The sequence below is a fragment of the Saccopteryx leptura genome, chromosome 2 (genome assembly GCF_036850995.1).
Source record: "Saccopteryx leptura isolate mSacLep1 chromosome 2, mSacLep1_pri_phased_curated, whole genome shotgun sequence".
In the NCBI taxonomy this organism is placed as follows: domain Eukaryota; kingdom Metazoa; phylum Chordata; class Mammalia; order Chiroptera; family Emballonuridae; genus Saccopteryx; species Saccopteryx leptura.
Window position 1 is genome coordinate 7,721,848 of NC_089504.1, and position 19,456 is coordinate 7,741,303.

Genomic DNA, 19,456 nt, shown 5'->3' on the forward strand with positions numbered 1-19,456 from the left:
GTGCGCCTTGTAAGGACTGCATTTGGGTATGGGACCGTACGGCACTTCCGTCCGTCCCGCTTGGCGGCGCGGCCGGACCGCTGGCCTCAGACATGGGGACCGCCGGTTTGGCGCGGTTGCATGGGCTCTTTGCGGCCTACAAGCCCCCGGGGCTACACTGGAAGCACCTGCGGGATACCGTGGAGTTGCAGCTTCTCAAGGGTGAGTGCCTCCAGCCAGACCCACGATTGCGCATCCGTTCTCCCCAGACATCAATTCCGCTTCTAATCCGCTAGCAAAATCAAGTCATGTGATCTAGTCTCCTGGGCAGGGCACTTTCCTAATCGTGTTCCTCTAACTCCTCACTTTCTCTCGTGTTCAAATGGCTAAATAGATTCAGTATTGCTCGTGGTTGTAAGCAGTGAGTAATAGAGTCAGGATTTGAACCCGGGTTTGTTTCCTAACTATTCTGTTCGCTACACCGTGGGCCCTCTTTGGCACCTCTCTTCTGCCTCCTATGTCTGCATGTTTCCCTGCCCCTCCTTCCCCAATGTTCAGACAGAATTGACAAGATGTCCTTTACCTGTGTATGTTCAGGTCTCAATGCTGGGAAGCCTCCTGCCCCCAAACAGCGTGTTCGCTTCCTGCTGGGCCCTGTGGAAGGCAGTGAAGAAAAGGAGCTGACCCTCAGAGCCACCAGTGTGCCCACCCTTACCAACCATCCTCTGGGTAAGGAACATTCAGGAGGGGACACTTCCCGGGAAATCTGCCCAGAGCCAGTGTCCCAGTCAGTGCTCAGACTCCTGTTCCAGACCTAGAAAGGGCCACAGTGGAGATGAAGTATTTGACAAGAGATATGCAGATTTTCCAGACAGTAAATAGTTTAGGCTTTGTAGGCTCAGTTCTGCCATTGAAGTGCAAAAGCAGTTATCAGCAATATGTAAAGCAATGAGCCTGGCTGTATTTCAACAAAACTTTATTTATGGACACTGACATTTGAATTTCATGTAATTTTGTTATGTGACACACTATTATTCACTCATTTTTTTTTTTAATTTTATTTATTTTTTTACAGAGACAGAGAGAGAATCAGAGAGAGGGACAGGCAGGAACAAAGAGAGATGAGAAGCATCAATCATTTGTTTTTCATTGCGCATTGCAACACCTTAGTTCATTGATTGCTTTCTCATATGTGCCTTGACCGCGGGCCTTCAGCAGACGGAGTAACCCCTTGCTCGAGCCAGTGGCCTTGGGTTCAAGCTGGTGGGTTTTTGCTCCACCAGATGAGCCCGCGCTCAAGCTGGCGACCTCGGGGTCTCGAACTTGGGTCCTCTGCATCCCAGTCCGACGCTCTATCCACTGCGCCACCACCTGGTCAGGCCACTCGTTTTTTTTAACCATTGAAAAATAGAAAAAAAAATTAGCAAAACTATAGTTTGCTGAGCCCTTTACTATTCTGGGACTCCAGGTGAGAGCTGAGACCTTCAGGTAGAAGTCCTAAGGAGGCAGAAGTCAGGAGGCTATGGGCGGACCAAGGGGCTTGACCAAAAACCTCTAAACCTCTTCAACAGTGATACTCAGTGATTCTACAGTGTAACAATAACAAGCATGATGGACCCTGGCTGAGCAGCTCAGTTGGTTAGAGCATCATCCTGATATGCCAAGGCTGTGGGTCTGGTCAGGCACATATCAATACAAGAATCAGAATGCATAAATAAGTGGAACAACAAATAGATGTTTCTCTCTCCCTCTTCTCTCTAAAATCAATCAATAATAATAAAAAACAAACCACTAAGTATGATGTATTAAGGATCTACTTTGTATTAGACACTGTGTTAAGCTTTTTCTAAGTACTGTCTCCTGGAATATTTACCACAGTCCTGTGAGATGAATCCTATTCTCATTTCACAAGTGAAACTGAAGCCTCGTGTTGACATTAAGTAACACAGCCTGGATCCAAAGGGCTCTTCACCACCCTGTTCCCTCTCCCTGGATTCCTCTTGATCTGCAGGGGTGCAAATGCTTTTGGTTTATTCCTGCATGAGCTCCATTGTTTTGTTTTGTTTTTCTTTGAACAGCTTTATTGAGGTATGATTGATATAAAAAAAACTACACATATTTTAATGTTTATATTTTGATGAGTCCTTCATTCTTTCAGTAGTTATTTTCTGAGCCGCTGGTGAGTTCTGGCCTCTGGGGGTAAAGCTGTGAACAGAGAGACCCAGGCTCTGCCTGAATGAGCTCATAGCTCCACGTCCTCACTGGGAAAGTGGCCAGGACTCTCCTGCAGGAGCTGGGTACGGAACCCTACGATCTTGATTCCCATTTTTAGGCCCGCTACACTCAAAGCCTTTTCGTTGAGGTAACGGTGATAGGCAGAGTAACAGGCATCTGGTGTTCTTGTTTCTCTGGGCTCAGGGAACTGAAAAAAATAACTCTAGGCTCAAGAGTTGATGGTGGAGAATCCTGAAAGTCCAACCTGATCCTGTCCTGGTCTCCACGAGGCTACACTGTAGAAATGAGGTCATCGCACAGCTCAGAGCCATCTTCATTTGTTGAGGAAAGGGACTTCATTTGTTTCTTTCCAGTATGTGGACCAGCATTCAGCAGCCTGAAGGTTGGCGTGGGACACCGGCTGGATGTGCAGGCATCTGGGGTACTTGGTAGGTGATGTGGTGAGTCTGGGCGTGCAGGGACATAGGCTTGGAGGAGGACTGGGTACATACCAGGAATCCAGCCCGCTTCCAACCTGATAGCCACTTTCTACTGCTGCTCTCCTCCCAATTCCTGCCCCAAGTCTCATCAGCTGGTGGAAGGTGGGAAGTCAAATCGCTCACCCTTATCAAGTGATCCCTGTATGAGACATATGGTACGAAGCCATTCGTGCACATGTATTCACCACAGCAGCCTTATTAGCAAGATATTCTATGATTTTATGGATGAAGAAAATAAGGTTTCACAAGCTTAGGTGACTTGTCTGGGTCCCATGAATGCCCCTGGTCCAGCGAGGGAAAACTGTCATTGCTTGCATGGGGTAGTCAAGCATGTGACTCTGACCCCACTAGCCAGGGTCTGGGTGTCACTGGAGCTGGACACAGAAATCCCTGAGTCATGAGCTATCTGTGTCCCCAGCATCAGGCAGTGTCCACACCCCCCATAAGCGACAGTCACAATCTCCTTGTCTTGCTTCCTGGGGCACTGGCGGGCAGACGTGATCTCATGCCCCCCTCCCTCTCTAGGGTTGAATGGAGGATCATTCTCTTCAGCCAGAGGGAGAAACAGAGCTGGGGAAAGGCAGGGAGTGGCCACAATGCCCCCATTTATGGGCACTTCCTTTGTGCTGCTTCCTGTGCGTTGCCTCAGTCTTCACAGTACTTCAGAGATCAGACAACGTTTTTATCCCCAGTTTCCTGAGGGGGAACCTGAGGCCCTAGGAGGTTAATGGTCACGCTAAGAGCCACCCATCATTTAAGCCCCCATCTGTGTGACTGGGCCAGTGGTCTCTTTTGAGTGCATCAGAAGCCCATGGAGAGCTCGCTAAGTATCCTAGGCCCCCTCCCCACCATAAACCAGCCAGTGCGTATGGGTGGGGCCCAGAAATCTGCATCTTCGTGTATACCCAGAGGAGCTCAGCAGCTCCCTGGAGGAGACGCCTTCCTTACCCCCTGCTGCTTCAGCAGCTTGGGAGGGGGGAATCTTCTAGGGGCAGGTGTAGGGGCTGGGGGTCCCAGGGAAACAGGCAGTGGAAGCCAGGTGTGAGATCAGCCTTGGGTGCCTTTCAGTGCTCGGCGTGGGACATGGACGCAGTCTCCTCACCGACATGTACAACGCTCACCTCACCAAGGTATGGTGGGGAGAGCTAGGGACAGCCTGCTTATATTCCGGTCCTTCCCTGGGGGTCACTGGCAGGATTCTGAAGCTGGGAGGTTTTCATTGGGAGCACCCAGGCCGTCAGTAAGCATTTTTTTATAGTGATGTGCTATGGAAGACAGTAACAACGTAACGATGACTGCTAGCATTATTGCGTGCTGACTGCTGTATGCCGAGCACTGTGCACGGACTCCCTCGTGGACACCTCACAGCCTCCCTGCCAAGGGGGCTCTATGAACCCATCTTACAGATGTAAAGACTCAGAGAGAGGATGTCACTTGCCCAGGTTCATATAGCTTGAAAGTAACAGCTGGAATTTGAACCTGGATCTGTCTTGACACCAGAGCCTGGTTGTGATACCAACTGGTTGTCTCCCCGAGATTGAGAAGTGGACATCATTGTCCCAGCATCAGGGAGTGTGTGTCCAGGCTGGGACTGTGGAGTCTGGTGCCGTGAGGGTATGCACAGGTGTCATGTGAATGAGCCCTTGTTTTTAATGGTTTAAAAGCACAAATTTTGGAGCCAAAATGAGCTTCTACCTCTGCTAGCCATGGGTCCTTGGGTGGATTACTTAACAACCGTGCACCTCCATTTCCTTGGCTTTTTTTTTTTTTTTCAGAGAGAGGGATAGATAGGGACAAGCAGACAGGAAGAGAGAGAGATGAGAAGCATCAATCATCAGTTTTTTGTTATGGCACTTTAGTTATTCATCGATCGCTTTCTCATATGTGCCTTGACCTGGGGGCTACAGCAGACTGAGTAACCCTTTGCTCAAGCCAGCAACCTTGAGTCCAAGCTGGTGAGGTTCTTTTTAGCTTAAACCAAATGAGCCCGTGCTCAAGCTGGCGACCTCGGGGTCTCGAACCTGGGTCCTGCGCATCCCAGTTTGACGCTCTATCCACTGTGCCACCACCTGGTCAGGCTTCTCGGCTCTTAAATGGTAATGGATAATAGGACCTCCTCTGTCTCTGACTGGACAGTAATGGATAATAGGACCTCCTCTGGCTCTGACTGGACAGCTCAGTTGGTTAAGAGCGTCGTCCTGAAGCACAGAGGTTGCCAGTTCAGTCCCCGGTCGGGGCACATACAGGAACAGATCAGTGTTCCTGTCTCTCTCACTGTCTTCCTCTCTCTAAAATCAATCTTAAAAAAAGTATCCCATCTGTACAGGGTCACTTTGAAGATTAAATTAGTGACTCCATGTAGGATAGCACAGTCATTGGCACGTGGTAAATGCTCAGTGTGACTGTTGTCATCATCACTGTCGTCATTATCGTCATTACTCTGATTCGTGGCAGAGGCATTCAGCTGCATAGATCACACTTAGAGGGCTGGGGAGAAGCCGACAGGGCATGCTGGGAGGGGCCCAGCATGATGAATTGTCGGGTTTGCCTGGAGTGGGGAGGTGTGGAGGCGAGGGGCGGCTGCATTATGTCCTTCAGCACCCTTTGTGGGCCGCCCGTCCTGTGTAGGAAAGTGCAGTGTCCTTCCCTGGGGTCGAGGGGCCGCTGGGCAGGGTGGAGCGCCTGAGCTCCCTGCAGGAAGGCCTGCGGGCTCCCAGCCCCAGCCTCAGGCTGGCACTTCCCTCCTCAGTGCTGAGGCTCAGAGCAGGGACAGGGCTGCGTCTTCCCCTCCCTGTCCTCACAGGACTACACAGTCCGCGGCCTCCTGGGCAAAGCCACAGACGACTTCTCTGAGGACGGGCAGCTGGTGGAGAAGACGACGTATGGTGAGCGCCCTGGGAGCCCAGGGTAGGTGGGAGTGGCCCGGTGGCTGCCTCTGCATTTTGCATTTGCTTTCTCTCTTTTTTTTTTTTTTAAAGATTTTATTTATTCATTATAGAGAGGGGGGAGAGAGAGAGAGAGAGAAGGGGGGAGGAGCAGAAAGCATCAACTCCCATATGTGCCTTGACCAGGCAAGCCCAGGGTTTCGAACCGGCAACCTCAGCATTTCCAGGTTGACACTTTATCCACTGCGCCACCACAGGTCAGGTGCATTTGCTTTCTCTTGATTCCACACACATGCACACTCATGCATGGCACGTGTGTGTGCGCGCGCACACACACACACACACACCGATACCTTAGACACACCAAGCTTGGGCAAGCTACGGGGGGGCTTTGAACACATCATTCCTTGTTCCAGGAACACCCTATGCTCCCCTCTGCCTCCTCACATGGCTTAAATGTCACCTCCCCAGGGAAGCTTCTCCAGCCCCTAGGCTTGGACTGGGTGAAAAGTAAGCTAATGGTTAGAGATTATTTAATATCCATCTCCCACCAGGCTGTAATTTCACTCCTGTGATCACACAGAGCTTGGTCTGGGACGAGGGAGGTGCTTGTTGAATAGGGGATGGGAGAATGGATGGATGGGGGTGGATGGGGGTGTATAGGTGGGGATAGATGGATGAATGAATGGATGGATGGGGATGTGTGGGTGGATGGTTGGATGGATAGATGGGGTAGATGAATGGGTGGATGGATGGCCCATTCTTCACTTTTTACTCTTCCCATACTCTAACACTTTCAATACAGTTTATTGCCTTTGTTTATTTGGCACATGCGTTTGAGGACCAAGTGTGCCCCAGGCACGGGGGAACATATGGAAAATCAGATAGTGTCCCCAGTCTGAGAGAACTCACACTCTAGCAAGGAGAGCAGACACACCTCTATGCCTTCTGGAGAAGATTAAAAATGTGACAAGGTGTAGATGTGTGTCAGCATCCAAAACACATACATCTAAAGACAACTACGGGCCTGGCCAGGTGGCTCAGTGGATAAAGTCAGCCCAGAGTACAGAGGTCGCAGGTCCAGTCCTCAGTCAGGCGCAGGCAAGAAGCAACCAGGAAGTGCACAACTAGGTGGAACACCTAAGTGGAACAACAGGTTGATGCTTTTCTCTCTTCCCCTCCCTTCCTCTCTTTCTCTCCTTCGCTTTCTCTTTTTCAAATTAATGGAAAAATTAAAAAAGAAAAAAAAGAAAGACAGCTACCAAGTTGACACTTTTGGGAGGGAGGAGGCCAGAATTGGGAGAAGGAGAGATGTTTGTTGGTGATGATCTGAATTTCTTAAAGAAGATTTGTATATCAATTACATAATTTAAAAGTAATGTAAAAACCAAAGGAAATTAGGCCCTGGCCGGTTGGCTTAGTGGTAGAGCATCAGCCTGGCGTGCGGGAGTCCCAGGTTCGATTTCCGGCCAGTGCACACAGGAGAAGCGCCCATCTGCTTCTCCACCCCTCCCCCTCTCCTTCCTCTCTGTCTCTCTCTTCCCCTCCCACAGCCAAGGCTCCATTGGAGCATAGATGGCCCGGGCGCTGAGGATGGCTCTGTGGCCTCTGTTTCAGGCACTAGAATGGCTCTGGTTGCGGCAGAGCAACACCCCAAGATGGGCAGAGCATCGCCCCCTGGTGGGCGTGCCGGGTGGATCCTGGTCGGGCACATCCAGGAGTCTGATTGCCTCCCCGTTTCCAACTTAAGAAAAATACAAAAAAAAAACACCCAAAAAAACAAAGGAAATTAAATGGTGGGAAAGAGACCCAGGTGCAGAGTGGCAGAAGCCAGGAGGAAAAAGCAGCATGCTCCAGGAAAGGCTTCCTGGAAGAGGCGGCATTTGTGTTGGCTGTAAATGAGAGGGGAGGAGGCAGTGGCAGGTGCATTCCAAGTAAGACAACAACATGATGAAACCAGGCAGAGATGGGAGGCCAAGCCCTTCAAGCTGGCAAGCCTTTGGCCACCATACCTGTTCCCTAATATTTGGAGCTGTAAATTGCTCCAGCTGGGCCACAGGAGAAGCCTGCCAGCAGTCTGTGTGTGTTCCCAGGTGCTGCTGCTGCTGCCTGCCTGCCCGCAGTCACTTGGTGGGACCAGCAGGCAGAGCTACTCCCACTTTGCCACCTGTTTCAGCATTTGAACAGATAGCACCCTCCCTCCCAGGGTTCTGGGCATGAAAAACCCTAGACTGAGGCTTGGGAGGCCTGCCTCGAATATTAGGCAAAAATCATAAGTGATTGAGCTTCATTTCCAGAAGAAAATGTTTTTAACCCCCAAATAGGACCAGAGGATGCTCTGGGATCCCCTTCAGATTCCGAGGATGGGGCTGGATTGGGGGAGGGAATGTGTCAGTTTGTTGTTGCCCAGTGTCAGCGGGCACCTGTGTGCTGACCATCCCCTGGCTTTTCCAGACCATGTGACCAGAGAGAAGCTGGACCGAATCCTGGCCCTGATCCAAGGCTCCCATCAGAAGTCCCTGGTGATGTACGTGGGGCCCCCAAGGAGGTGCTAGCAGAACGAGGTGCCCGCAGGGCTCCTGTAGCCTCCACCCACCTGGTGGCAGATTGCACGGATCTTTTCCGAGCCTGAAACCGGACACGAACCATTCCCTCCTTCCACAGTTGACAGAAGTGCCTCTGTATGTTGGGTCGTAGGCCAGTCCCCGGGGAAGCGGAGGGAAATGGAATGCCACTGCCCTCCTAGGGAGTGTATGATGTAGCAGGAAAGCCTGGGGCCCACATCGTGGTACCAAGGCGGGGTGGGCGTGGTCAGCACGTGTATGACTGGAAGCCAGGGAGAATGCAGAGGGGACAGACTGCGTTTACAGATTGGAAGGGACAGGAAACGACTGCTGAAAGGGCCCCGGAGGGGTAGGGGAGATGAAGAGCAAACGGAGAGCTTCAGGAAAGACCTCTTTTAGGAGTGGGCAGTGCCAGGGCTGAGGAGTCAGCCCAGCTCCCCACCCCAGGCTGGCCACCTGCCTCCGCCTCTTGACCCCAGGTACTCCAGCCTTGACCTGCAGACCCAGGAGGCCTATGAGATGGCTGTCAGAGGCTTGATCCGGCCCATGAACAAGTCCCCGATGCTGATAACTGGCATCCGATGCCTCCACTTTGCGCCTCCAGAATTTCTCTTAGGTAAGAGGCCCCGGGATGTTAGAGCAGCGAGAAGGGAGGTGGGTTTGGGGAGCCATGGCAGCATGCCCTTGTAGAGGCTGGCACGTGCTAAACCCAATCTCTGCTGGCCAAGGGAGCAGGGGCCTACTTCCTTCTGAGCCCTGGGCCAGACGTGGCCGATCATAGGCACACAGAACAGATGCTGTCCTATCTCCTGTCGAGTCACCCTTTGAGGCAGAACTTAACAAGCAGAAGTTATATTTAGTGGCTCACTTCCAGAGCCACCCAGTGCTTCAAGTTGATCACCTCCCCTGTCCACCCAACCCAGCCCCCTCCTCCCACTTCTTTCTCCTGGGGCACTGACCAACACTCCCCCTGTGCTCGGCACCTTACAGTATAAATGACCCCTTAGACTCCTCACAGCCACCACTTTCATCCAAGAGCAAAGTCAGCCTTGGAGCAGTGCTTTGACTTTAACCTGGCCGACACGTCACCTGAGGGGTCTTTTTTTTTTCTTTTGTATTTTTCCGAAGTTAGAAGTGGGGAGGCAGTCAGACAGACTCCCACATGTGCCCAACTGGGATCCACCCGGCATGCCCACTAGGGGGCGATGCTCTGCCCATCTGGGGCGTTGCTCTGTTGTGGCTGAAGCCATTCTAGCGCCTGAGGTGCAGAGGCCATGGAGCCATCCTCAGCGCCCAGGCCACCTTTGCTGCAATGGAGCCTTGGCTGCAGGAGGGGAAGAGAGAGAAAGAAGAGGGGGAGGGGTGGAGAAGCAGATGGGCGCTTCTCCTGTGTGCCCTGACTGGGAATCAAACCCAGGACTTGGCCCTGGCCGGTTGGCTCAGCGGTAGAGCGTCGGCCTAGCGTGCGGAGGACCCGGGTTCGATTCCCGGCCAGGGCACACAGGAGAAGCGCCCATTTGCTTCTCCACCCCTCTGCCGCGCTTTCCTCTCTGTCTCTCTCTTCCCCTCCCGCAGCCAAGGCTCCATTGGAGCAAAGATGGCCCGGGCGCTGGGGATGGCTCTGTGGCCTATGCCTCAGGCGCTAGAGTGGCTCTGGTCGCAACATGGCGACGCCCAGGATGGGCAGAGCATCGCCCCCTGGTGGGCAGAGCGTCGCCCCTGGTGGGCGTGCCGGGTGGATCCCGGTCAGGCGCATGCGGGAGTCTGTCTGACTGTCTCTCCCTGTTTCCAAACTTCAGAAAAATGAAAAAAAAAAAAAAAAAAAAAAACCCAGGACTTCCACACACCGGGCCGATGCTCTACCGCTGAGCCAACCAGCCAGGGCTGAGGGGTCTTCTTTAAAGTCAGATCTTAGGCCTGACCTGTGGTGGCGCAGTGGATAAAGCGTCAACCTGGAACACTGAGGTTGCTGTTTCGAAACCTTGGGCTTGCCTGGTCAAGGCACATATGAGAGTTGATGCTCCCTGCTCCTCCCCCTTCTCTCTCTCTCTCTCTCTCTCTCTCTCTCTCTATCTCTATCCCCTCTCTAAAAATCAATAAATAAAATATTTAAAAAAAAAAGATCCTGCCCTGGCTGGATAGCTCTTGGTTAGTGCATCGGTTGTCACAATACACAAAGGTTGTGGGTGTGATCCCTGGTCAGGGCACATACAGGAACAGATTAATGTTTCTGTCAGTATCTCTTTATCCCCCACTTTCTCCTTCCCTTCCTCTCTATCTATTAATCAATAAATTAATTTTGAACTAAGTCCAATACTGACTCAGCAGCTCTGGGTGGGGCCTGAGATTCTGTATGTCTAACAGCCTTTCTTGTAACACTACAGAGTAGCCCTTTGGCTACACTTTGAATAGCAAAGCCCTAGAGCCTTAGCTGAATAGCTCCATTGGTTAGAGCATCATCCTTATATGCAAAGGTAGTGGGTTCGATCCCCAGTCAGGGCACATACAGGAACAGATCGATGTTTCTGTGTCTTCTTTCTCTCTTTCCCTTCTTCTCTTTCTAAAATCAATTAAAAAAAAAAAAAAGCTCTAGGCCCTGGCCAGTTGGCTCAGCGGTAGAGCGTCGGCCTGGCGTGCGGGGGACCTGGGTTCAATTCCCGGCCAGGGCACATAGGAGAAGCGCCCATCTGCTTCTCCACCCCCCCCTCCTTCCTCTCTGTCTCTCTCTTCCCCTCCCGCAGCCGAGGCTCCATTGGAGCAAAGATGGCCCGGGCGCTGGGGATGACTCCTTGGCCTCTGCCCCAGGCGCTGGAGTGGCTCTGGTCGCAGCAGAACGACGCCCCGGAGGGGGCAGAGCATCGCCCCCTGGTGGGCGTGCCGGGTGGATCCTGGTCGGGCGCATATGGGAGTCTGTCTGACTGTCTCCCCGTTTCCAGCTTCAGAAAAAAAAAAAAAGCTCTAGAGAACTAAGGTGTTTTGCTCAGGTTATTTCCTAGGCAAGAGGTACCAAAGGGTGTGAATCTAGGTGACCTGATGCCAGAGGCTATGCTGACCACCATGTCTGCCGTTGTGTGTCCTTCGCAGAGGTGCAGTGCATGCATGAGACGCAGAAGCAGCTACGAAGGCTGGTGCACGAGATTGGCCTGGAGCTGAAGACCACGGCTGTCTGCTGCCAAGTGCGGCGGACGCGTGATGGCTGCTTCACCCTGGATGACGCCCTCCTGAGGGCCCAGTGGGACTTCCACAGCATCCAGGATGCCATCCAGGCCGCAGCGCCCCGGGTGGCAGCAGAGCTGGAGAAGAGCTTACGGCTGGGGGGCAGCCAGCAGCCCCCTGGTCCAGGCTGGCAGGAGGACGAGGGCCCAGCGCCGCTTTGAAAGGCTGGCCTGCTGGTGGGGCTGTGGGTGGATAAAGATGAGTTGTTCGTGAGCCAGAATCTATGATTGTGCAGAAAGAGTGGGGAAGCTCTACTACAGGTGGCGTGAAACTCAGAAGCCGTAAGAAAACAGACCTGGCCTGACCAGGCGGTGGTGCAGTGGACAGAGTGTCGGACTGGGATGTGGAGGACCCAGGTTCAAGACCCTGAGGTCGCCAGCTTGAGCGCGAGCTCATCTGGTTTGAGCAAGGCTTACCAGGCTGGACCCAAGGTCGCTGGCTCAAGCAAGGGGTCACTCAGTCTGCTGTAGCCCCCCTGTCAAGGCACATATGAGAAATCAATCAATGAACAACTAAGGAGCCACAACGAAGAGCTGATATTTCTCATCTCTCTCCCTTCCTGTCTGTCCCTCTGACTCTGTCTCTCCCACAAGAAAAAAAAAAAAAAAGATTAGTTTCATTTGGAAGTCATCATTTGTTGCTGAGCATGTTATCTTAGCATTAGGAAATCCTGCAGGGGGTGTAGGAATATACTTCATAGCAGATAACAACAAGCTAGGATACTGAAAAAGATAAAATGAAAACAAATGCCCAAGACTAGTAATTCTAGATGGCCAGGAGGTTACCATGACTGGCATCACAAATACAGTTAAAAAGAGCATGCTCTCCGTGGAGCACGCCAGTGCCCCTCTTTTTGCTCTCTTTCTCCTAAACTGTAAGGGTCCCCACAAAACTTGGAACTTGGGGAGCAGTGGGCAGCAGCAGCTCATCTTGGGCTAACCCCCTGAACATGTTTCCCATGCTCCCTTTTCTCTGACTTTTCAGGGAGCTAAAAGCAGCCCTGCCTTGGCTCACTGCCACCGCTGTGACTTTTACTTCCCAGTGAGTCTGTCCACGCAGCCCAGTGTGGCTTGCTTCTTTGCTCTAACATTTCTAGAGGCCAAAGCAGAGCCCCGCATAGGCTCTCTCCTGTTGCCTCTTCTATCCTAAGCCCTTCCTTTGTTTCATTGTCCCCAGCTTTTAATAAATATATTCTGGGGGGAAAAAAAACCCCACAAAACCCAAAAACAGCCTGACCTGCGGTGGCGCAGTGGATAAAGTGTTAACCTGGAATGCTAAGGTCGCTGGTTCGAAGCCCCGGGCTTGCCCGGTCAAGGCACGTATGGGAGTTGATGCTTCCTGCTCCTCACCCCCCTTCTCTCTCTCTCTCTCTCTTCTCATTAAAATAAAAGTTAAAAAAAAAAAACCCAAAAACAAATATAGTTAAAAATATATTTGACATGGCTAAAAAGTACAAATCACTTACAATCTGGTGCACGGGAGAGTTCCCATGGAGCCTGCATAGGTGGGGCTTCTGAGGTATACACACGGTCATTCTTCCTAGACAGCATGGTTGCTAGAACTGTTGGCTGGAACAGGAATAAACTGTCCTTCCACATAATAGAAACCATCCTGCTGCCTGACCAGGCGGTGGCGCAGTGGATGGAGCATTGGACTGAGATGCGGAAGACCTAGGTTCAAGACCCCGAGGCTACCAGTTTGAGCGCGTGCTTATCTGGTTTGATCAAAAGCTCACCAGTGTGGACCCAAGGTCGCTGGCTTGAGCAAGGGGTTACTCGGTCTGCTGAAGGCCCACAGTCAAGGCACATAGAGAAAGCAATCAATGAACAACTAAGGTGTCACAACGAGAAACTGATGATTGATACTTCTCATCTCTCTCCGTTCCTTTCTGTCTGTCCCTATCTATCCCTCTCTGACTCTCTGTCTCTAAAAAAAAAAAAAAAAAGAAAGAAAGAAACCATCCTGCAGGTGATTTAATGTGGCTAAAGGCCTAAGATAAATTAGTGGTGGTGTTGCAATTCATCTCCATCTCTGCAGAAAGCATAAAACAGTTTTTAGTAAATTTGCAACAGTTACATAGTCTCCTGTTGGGGCTACTATCAGTCCCCTTGTTTATTCCCCATGCTGAGGGGGTTTGATCTGCATGACCAGCTAGAGGAAGAAAGGTCACCCTCTAGGCAAGATCCTCGTCTTCCCAGTTTTGCCCGTTGCTAGGCACCTGGGGCTTTCCACCCTAGTGACCTGTGCCCAGTTTATAGTCCTTGCTCCGCTCCTGTCTAACTGCCAGTTGCAATATGCCAAGGTTAAGGATTCAATCCCCGGTCAGGGCTTATACAGGAAGCAACTAATGAACAGACAACTAAGTGGAACAACAAATCAATGTTTCTGTCTCCCTAAAAATCAATTAAAAAAAAAAAAGCCCCTTCTGTCTCACCTGGAATAGAAGCCAATGTCCTTACAATGGCTTGAAAGGCCCGAAACCTCCCCCATTTCCTCTCTTTTCCCTGCTCTCCTCCTTGACTACCTGCTGAGTGCACACTGGCTCCTGTAAGGCATCCACGGGCTCCATCCCTCCCCTCCGGTGGGTCTCGACTCCTCTGACACTTTTCCACCCTATTGAAACTGGCCAGTCTGCCCCTTCCTGCACCCAGGATCTAAACTGGAACTCATTCAATATGCAGTGGGGCGGAGGGAAGGCTCAAATGTTATAAACTTCAGGTCCCATCCCTTTTCCTTGACTTATTTTTCTCTCAAGATCAAATTAATAATTTATTCTTATTTGATGTATTGTCTGTCTCCCCTACCTTAGAATGTAAGCTCCACAAGGACAGGGATGTTTGTCTGTTTTCCTTACTATTGTATCTTCAGAGGTTGGTTAAAGCAGTGCCTGGAAAAATACTTGTTGGATGAATGAATGAATCAATCAATCAGTATCAATCCCCAGATATCAGATAGCACAGCTTTCTTTTTATTATTATTATTTTTAAATTTACAGAAACATTGATCTGGTCCTGTATGTGCCTTGACCAAGGATTGAACTGGCAACCTTTGTGCTCTGGGTAGATGCTCTGTCTAACCCAGGGGTCCCCAAACTGCGGCCCCCTGAGGCCATTTATCCGGCCCCCGCCACACTTCCGGAAGGGGCACCTCTTTCATTGGTGGTCAGTGAGAGGAGCACAGGATGCGGATGCTGTGTGTGGCGTCGCTCATGTACAGTACTACTTCCAGTGACGCAGTTTGCACATGTCATGGCTCCGGAAGCACATCATATCACTTGTTATGGCTGGCAGTGACAAATATGGAACTGGGCATTGACTATCTCATTAGCCAAAAGCAGGCCCATAGTTCCCTTTGAAATACTGGTCAGTTTGTTGATTTAAATTTACTTGTTCTTTAAATATTGTATTTGTTCCCATTTTGTTTTTTTACTTTAAGATAAACATGTGATATGTGCAGTGTGCATAGGGATTTGTTCATAGTTTTTTTTATAGTCTGGCCCTCCAACGGTCTGAGGGACAGTGAACTGGCCCCCTGTGTAAAAAGTTTGGGGACCCCTGGTCTAACCAATCGAGCCATCTGGCCAGGGCTAGATGTCACAGTTTTCAAGTAAGGGTTTTCTCTTCATACACTGCCAGCCGCTCCCCTCTCTGCCCTCTCCTGCATGCCCTCTTTCTTTTCTTTTTTTTTTTTCTTTTTTTCCGAAGCTGGAAACGGGGAGAGACAGCCAGACAGACTCCCGCATGCGCCCGACCGGGATCCACCCAGCACGCCCACCAGGGGCGATGCTCTGCCCACCAGGGGGCGATGCTCTGCCCCTCCGGGGCGTCGCTCTGCCACGACCAGAGCCACTCTAGCGCCCGGGGCAGAGGCCAAGGAGCCATCCCCAGCGCCTGGGCCATCCTTGCTCCAATGGAGCCATGGCTGCGGGAGGGGAAGAGAGAGACAGAGAGGAAGGAGAGGGGGAGGGGTGGAGAAGCAAATGGGCGCCTCTCCTATGCGCCCTGGCCGGGAATCGAACCTGGGTACCCCGCATGCCAGGCCGACGCTCCACTGCTGAGCCAACCGGCCAGGGCCTCTTTTTTTTTATTTTTTTATTTTTATTTATTGTATTAATTTTAGAGAAGAGAGAGAGAGAGAAAGAAAGGGGGGAGGAGCAGGAAGCATCAACTCCCATATATGCCTTGACCGGGCAGGCCCAGGGTTTTGAACCGGCAACCTCAGCATTCCAGGTCGACACTTTATCCACTGCGCCACCACAGGGCAGGCGATGCCCTCTTTCTTACTCCTTCCCAGCCCTCCTCTCCCCACTCCTCCCAGACCCCACTGCACCTGGAATGTTTGCTCCTTAAGGTCCCACTTTAAGTCAAAATGACCTTGCAGTCCCTGGGGGTCAGGAATATGCTTAGAACATAGAAGTGTATCATTATAATAATGAGCTAACATTTGCCTCTATCTTTCAATCATTAAAACAGCCCTTATATTTATGATCAGTTGTGAAGTGACCACAGAGGGTATTATTTTACCTACATCTATAAAAGATGCCAAAACTGAGGCCTGGCGAGATGGAGCCCCAGCCCAGCCTCCTGTGTCTGTCTCCACAGGGCCCTGCCTGCTGAGCTCTCTCTGTGTGGCTGCCAGGTAAGACAAACAAAAAACCATATCCGCCTGACTTGTGGTGGCGCAGTGGATAAAGCGTCAACCTGGAAATGCTGAGGTCGCCGGTTCGAAACCCTGGGCTTGCCTGGTCAAGGCACATATGGGAGTTGATGCTTCCAGCTCCTCCCCCCTTCTCTCTCTCTGTCTCTCCTCTCTCTCTCTCTCTCTCTCCTCTCTCTCTCTCTCTCTGTCTCTCCCTCTCCTCGCTAAAATGAATAAATAAAAAATTTAAAAAAGGGAAAAAAAACCCATATCCACCACTGTATTGTCAACATCTTTTTTTTTTTTTTAAATAAGAGTTTGAGTCAGACTGACGACATACACTGGGGAGCAAGATCTCAAATGCTCTCTTATTATTGACATCTTGATTTGCTCTGTCATATCCTGCCAGACCCTCCTTGGAGCAGGAGGCATAGGACTCATCGGGAGATGGGCTGGATAACAGGAGGGACCCACATTAGTCACACAAAGAAGTTCCTGCCTGGGTGAGACTAGGCTCGGGCTGCTGCTGGGGGTGGTGGAGGTGGATTAAGAGAGATAAGCATCAGGTGGGCGGCTCAGGTGTGATTGGTGAGGGGGCGGGGCTGTTCTGCGGCTTTTCAAGCCGCCTTGCCTCGGGATCAGCGTGATCAGCAAAGAAACCCGTGCTCAAAGTGACCCCCTGCCCAGAACTTCTCTCCACGTGGTCCCCACCCCCCAAACCCCTACAGGAACGATCTGAGCCCCTATAAACCTGGATCTAGAAGAACCCTAAGATGGAAAACAGGACAAGTTCCTTCCTGGCAAACCAGCTGGGCAGGTCTGCTGGTGCCAGGGTGGAGGGTGGAGCAGCAGATCAACTCCAGCCCAGGAACTGAGCTGGCAAATGCCAGGCCTATGAGAGGGCCCTGGGGAGAAGCCAGAGGGAATCCACCTGGGCTTGATCTAGAGCTGACTTGGAGGGGCTGGTGGCTCTGGAAATGGGTTTAAAGATGGCTGCTTTGGAGGCAGGAATTTAGATATTATTACTGGTGTTTTAAAAGCAATTTGTCAGTTATAAAGGAACACTCACTGGAAGGCCAGGTACCAAGAACTCTTGGGTTGCTCATTTAAAAATATAGATCTGCCCTGGTCGGTTGGCTCAGCGGTAGAGCGTCGGCCTAGCGTGCGGAGGACCCGGGTTCGATTCCCGGCCAGGGCACACAGGAGAAGCGCCCATTTGCTTCTCCACCCCTCTGCCGCGCTTTCCTCTCTGTCTCTCTCTTCCCCTCCCGCAGCCAAGGCTCCACTGGAGCAAAGATGGCCCGGACGCTGGGGATGGCTCTGTGGCCTCTGCCTCAGGCGCTAGAGTGGCTCTGGTCGCAACATGGCGACGCCCAGGATGGGCAGAGCATCGCCCCCTGGTGGGCAGAGCGTCGCCCCATGGTGGGCGTGCCGGGTGGATCCCGGTCGGGCGCATGCGGGAGTCTGTCTGACTGTCTCTCCCTGTTTCCAGCTTCAGAAAAATGAAAAAAATAAAAATAAAAATATAGATCTGTGCCTTGGCCAGATAGTTCAGTTGATTTGAGCATCATCCCAAAGAACAGAGGTTGCCAGTTCAATCCCTGGTCAGGGCACATACAGGAACAGGGAGATGTTCCTGTCTCTCTCTCTCCCTTTCTCTCTCTAAAATCAGTAGAGCGTCAGGCCAGCATGTGGATGTCCTGGGTTCAATTCCCGGTCAGGGCACACAGGAGAAGCACCTATCTGTTTCTCCACCCTTCCCCCTTCTCCTTTCTCATTGTCTCTCTCTTCTGCTCCGACAGCCAAGGCTCCATTGGAGCAAAGTTGGCCTGGGTGCTGAGGATGGCTCCATGGCCACTGCCTCAAGTGCTAAAATGGCTCTGGTTGCAATGAAGCAATGGCCCGGAGGGGCAGAGCACTGCCCTCTGGTGGGCATGCCGGGTGTATCCCAGTTGGGTGCATGCAGGAGTCTCTCTGCCTCCCTGCTTCTCACTTCAGAAAAATACACACACAAAAAAATAATAAAGTAAACAAAATAAAATAAAAATTTAAAAATATATATATTTGACTGACCTGTGGTGGCACAGTGGATAAAGCGTTGACTTGGAATGCTGAGGTCGCCGGTTTGAAACCCTGAGCTTGCCTGGTCAAGACACATATGGGAAACAACTACGAATTGATGCTTTCTGCTTCTCCCCCCCCCTTTCTCTGTCTCTCTCCCCTTTATCTAAAAATCAATCAACAAATTAAAAAAAAATTAAAAATATATAGGCCTCCTGCAAAATCAGAATCCCTAAGGCAGGGTTAGGAACCCAAATCTTTATTTTTAAAAGCCCTCTCGGATAATTGTGACAGAGGCTTAGAAATTATTCCCAGGTCTTTAAAGAGCATGTCTGTGGAAACTTCACTCTCTGAGTCTGCTAATTAGCTGTGTTTCTTTGGGAAAGTGACTTAACCTCTTTGAGCTTCATTTGTTTATCTGGAAAACGGATAACTCTACCGCTCTCAGGGCTGCCATCAGGAATACATGCAACAGCCACACTGAGCGCCAGGCTCGGGGCCTGGCGCAGAGCATGTGCTCAGCATGCTGGCTGCTAGAATTATTATGGAAGCTGAGATCCTTTGGGAGTCTGGGATGAACACAAGAAACTGAAGGAACTAAAGGCCAGGAGAGATTTACTCCTGTTCAGAGTTCCCAATGATAGGGATGAGAGGCTCACTGAGAAGAGAGCAAAGCTTCCTACTCAAGAGAAATTAGGAGCCAGGGGCCAAGGCCAAGCCCAAGACCAAAGCTGGGACTGTTCATTTCTGGCCACTAGCCTAGCTGCTAGATTAAGGCCTTGGACAGATATAACTTTCTAGAAGCACAGCAGAGATTTGTGGTTAAGACCTTGGGTTTATGGGCTCAGAGAATTCTGGGTCCAAGTTCTGACTCCTTTTAATGCATGACCTTGAGTGAGAGACTCGAGAGAGATCGAGCTTCTGCTGGGGAACCAGGACAGCACACTGGCAGCCGGGCCCTGGGTATGGACCTGTGACCTTGAGCAAGTTGTTCCACCCCTCCGAGATTCAGTTTGGGGATACTGAACTGGGGAACTAGGGAGGTGTGGGAGTATCCATCTAGACACACTAACCCACACTGGCTTTTGTTTTTGTTTTAATTGATGTTTAGAGGGTGTGGGAAGAGAGAAACATCGATTCCTTGTTCTACTCATGCTGTCCTTGATTCTTGTCTGGGCCCTGGCTGGGGGTTAAGCCTGAAACCTCGGCACATTGGGACGTTGCAACCACTGAGCAAACTGGCCAGGGCGGCCCACACTATTTTGTAAATGTTGGCTATTACTACTATCAAACCTTTCTTTGTGGAAATCTTTGCTTGTAACTGGGCCCTTTGCCCGGCCTTCCTCCTCTCTCTCCCTTCCCAAAGTGTCCCCTTCTTCTGAGCAAAGCTAAAGTGTGG

The 19,456-nt window shown here is 51.1% G+C and overlaps 1 protein-coding gene across 1 annotated transcript; it reads left to right on the forward strand.

The window, feature by feature from the left end:
- Nucleotides 1-33: 33 nt before the first annotated feature.
- TRUB2 (TruB pseudouridine synthase family member 2) lies at nt 34-12,567 on the forward strand. Its single transcript, XM_066367020.1, has 8 exons — nt 34-201; nt 577-708; nt 2,568-2,642; nt 3,762-3,823; nt 5,497-5,578; nt 8,033-8,105; nt 8,622-8,758; nt 11,227-12,567. The coding sequence occupies exons 1-8, from the start codon at nt 93-95 to the stop codon at nt 11,517-11,519; spliced, it is 963 nt and encodes a 320-aa protein (XP_066223117.1). The 5' UTR covers nt 34-92; the 3' UTR covers nt 11,520-12,567.
- The last annotated feature ends 6,889 nt before the right edge of the window (nt 12,568-19,456 follow it).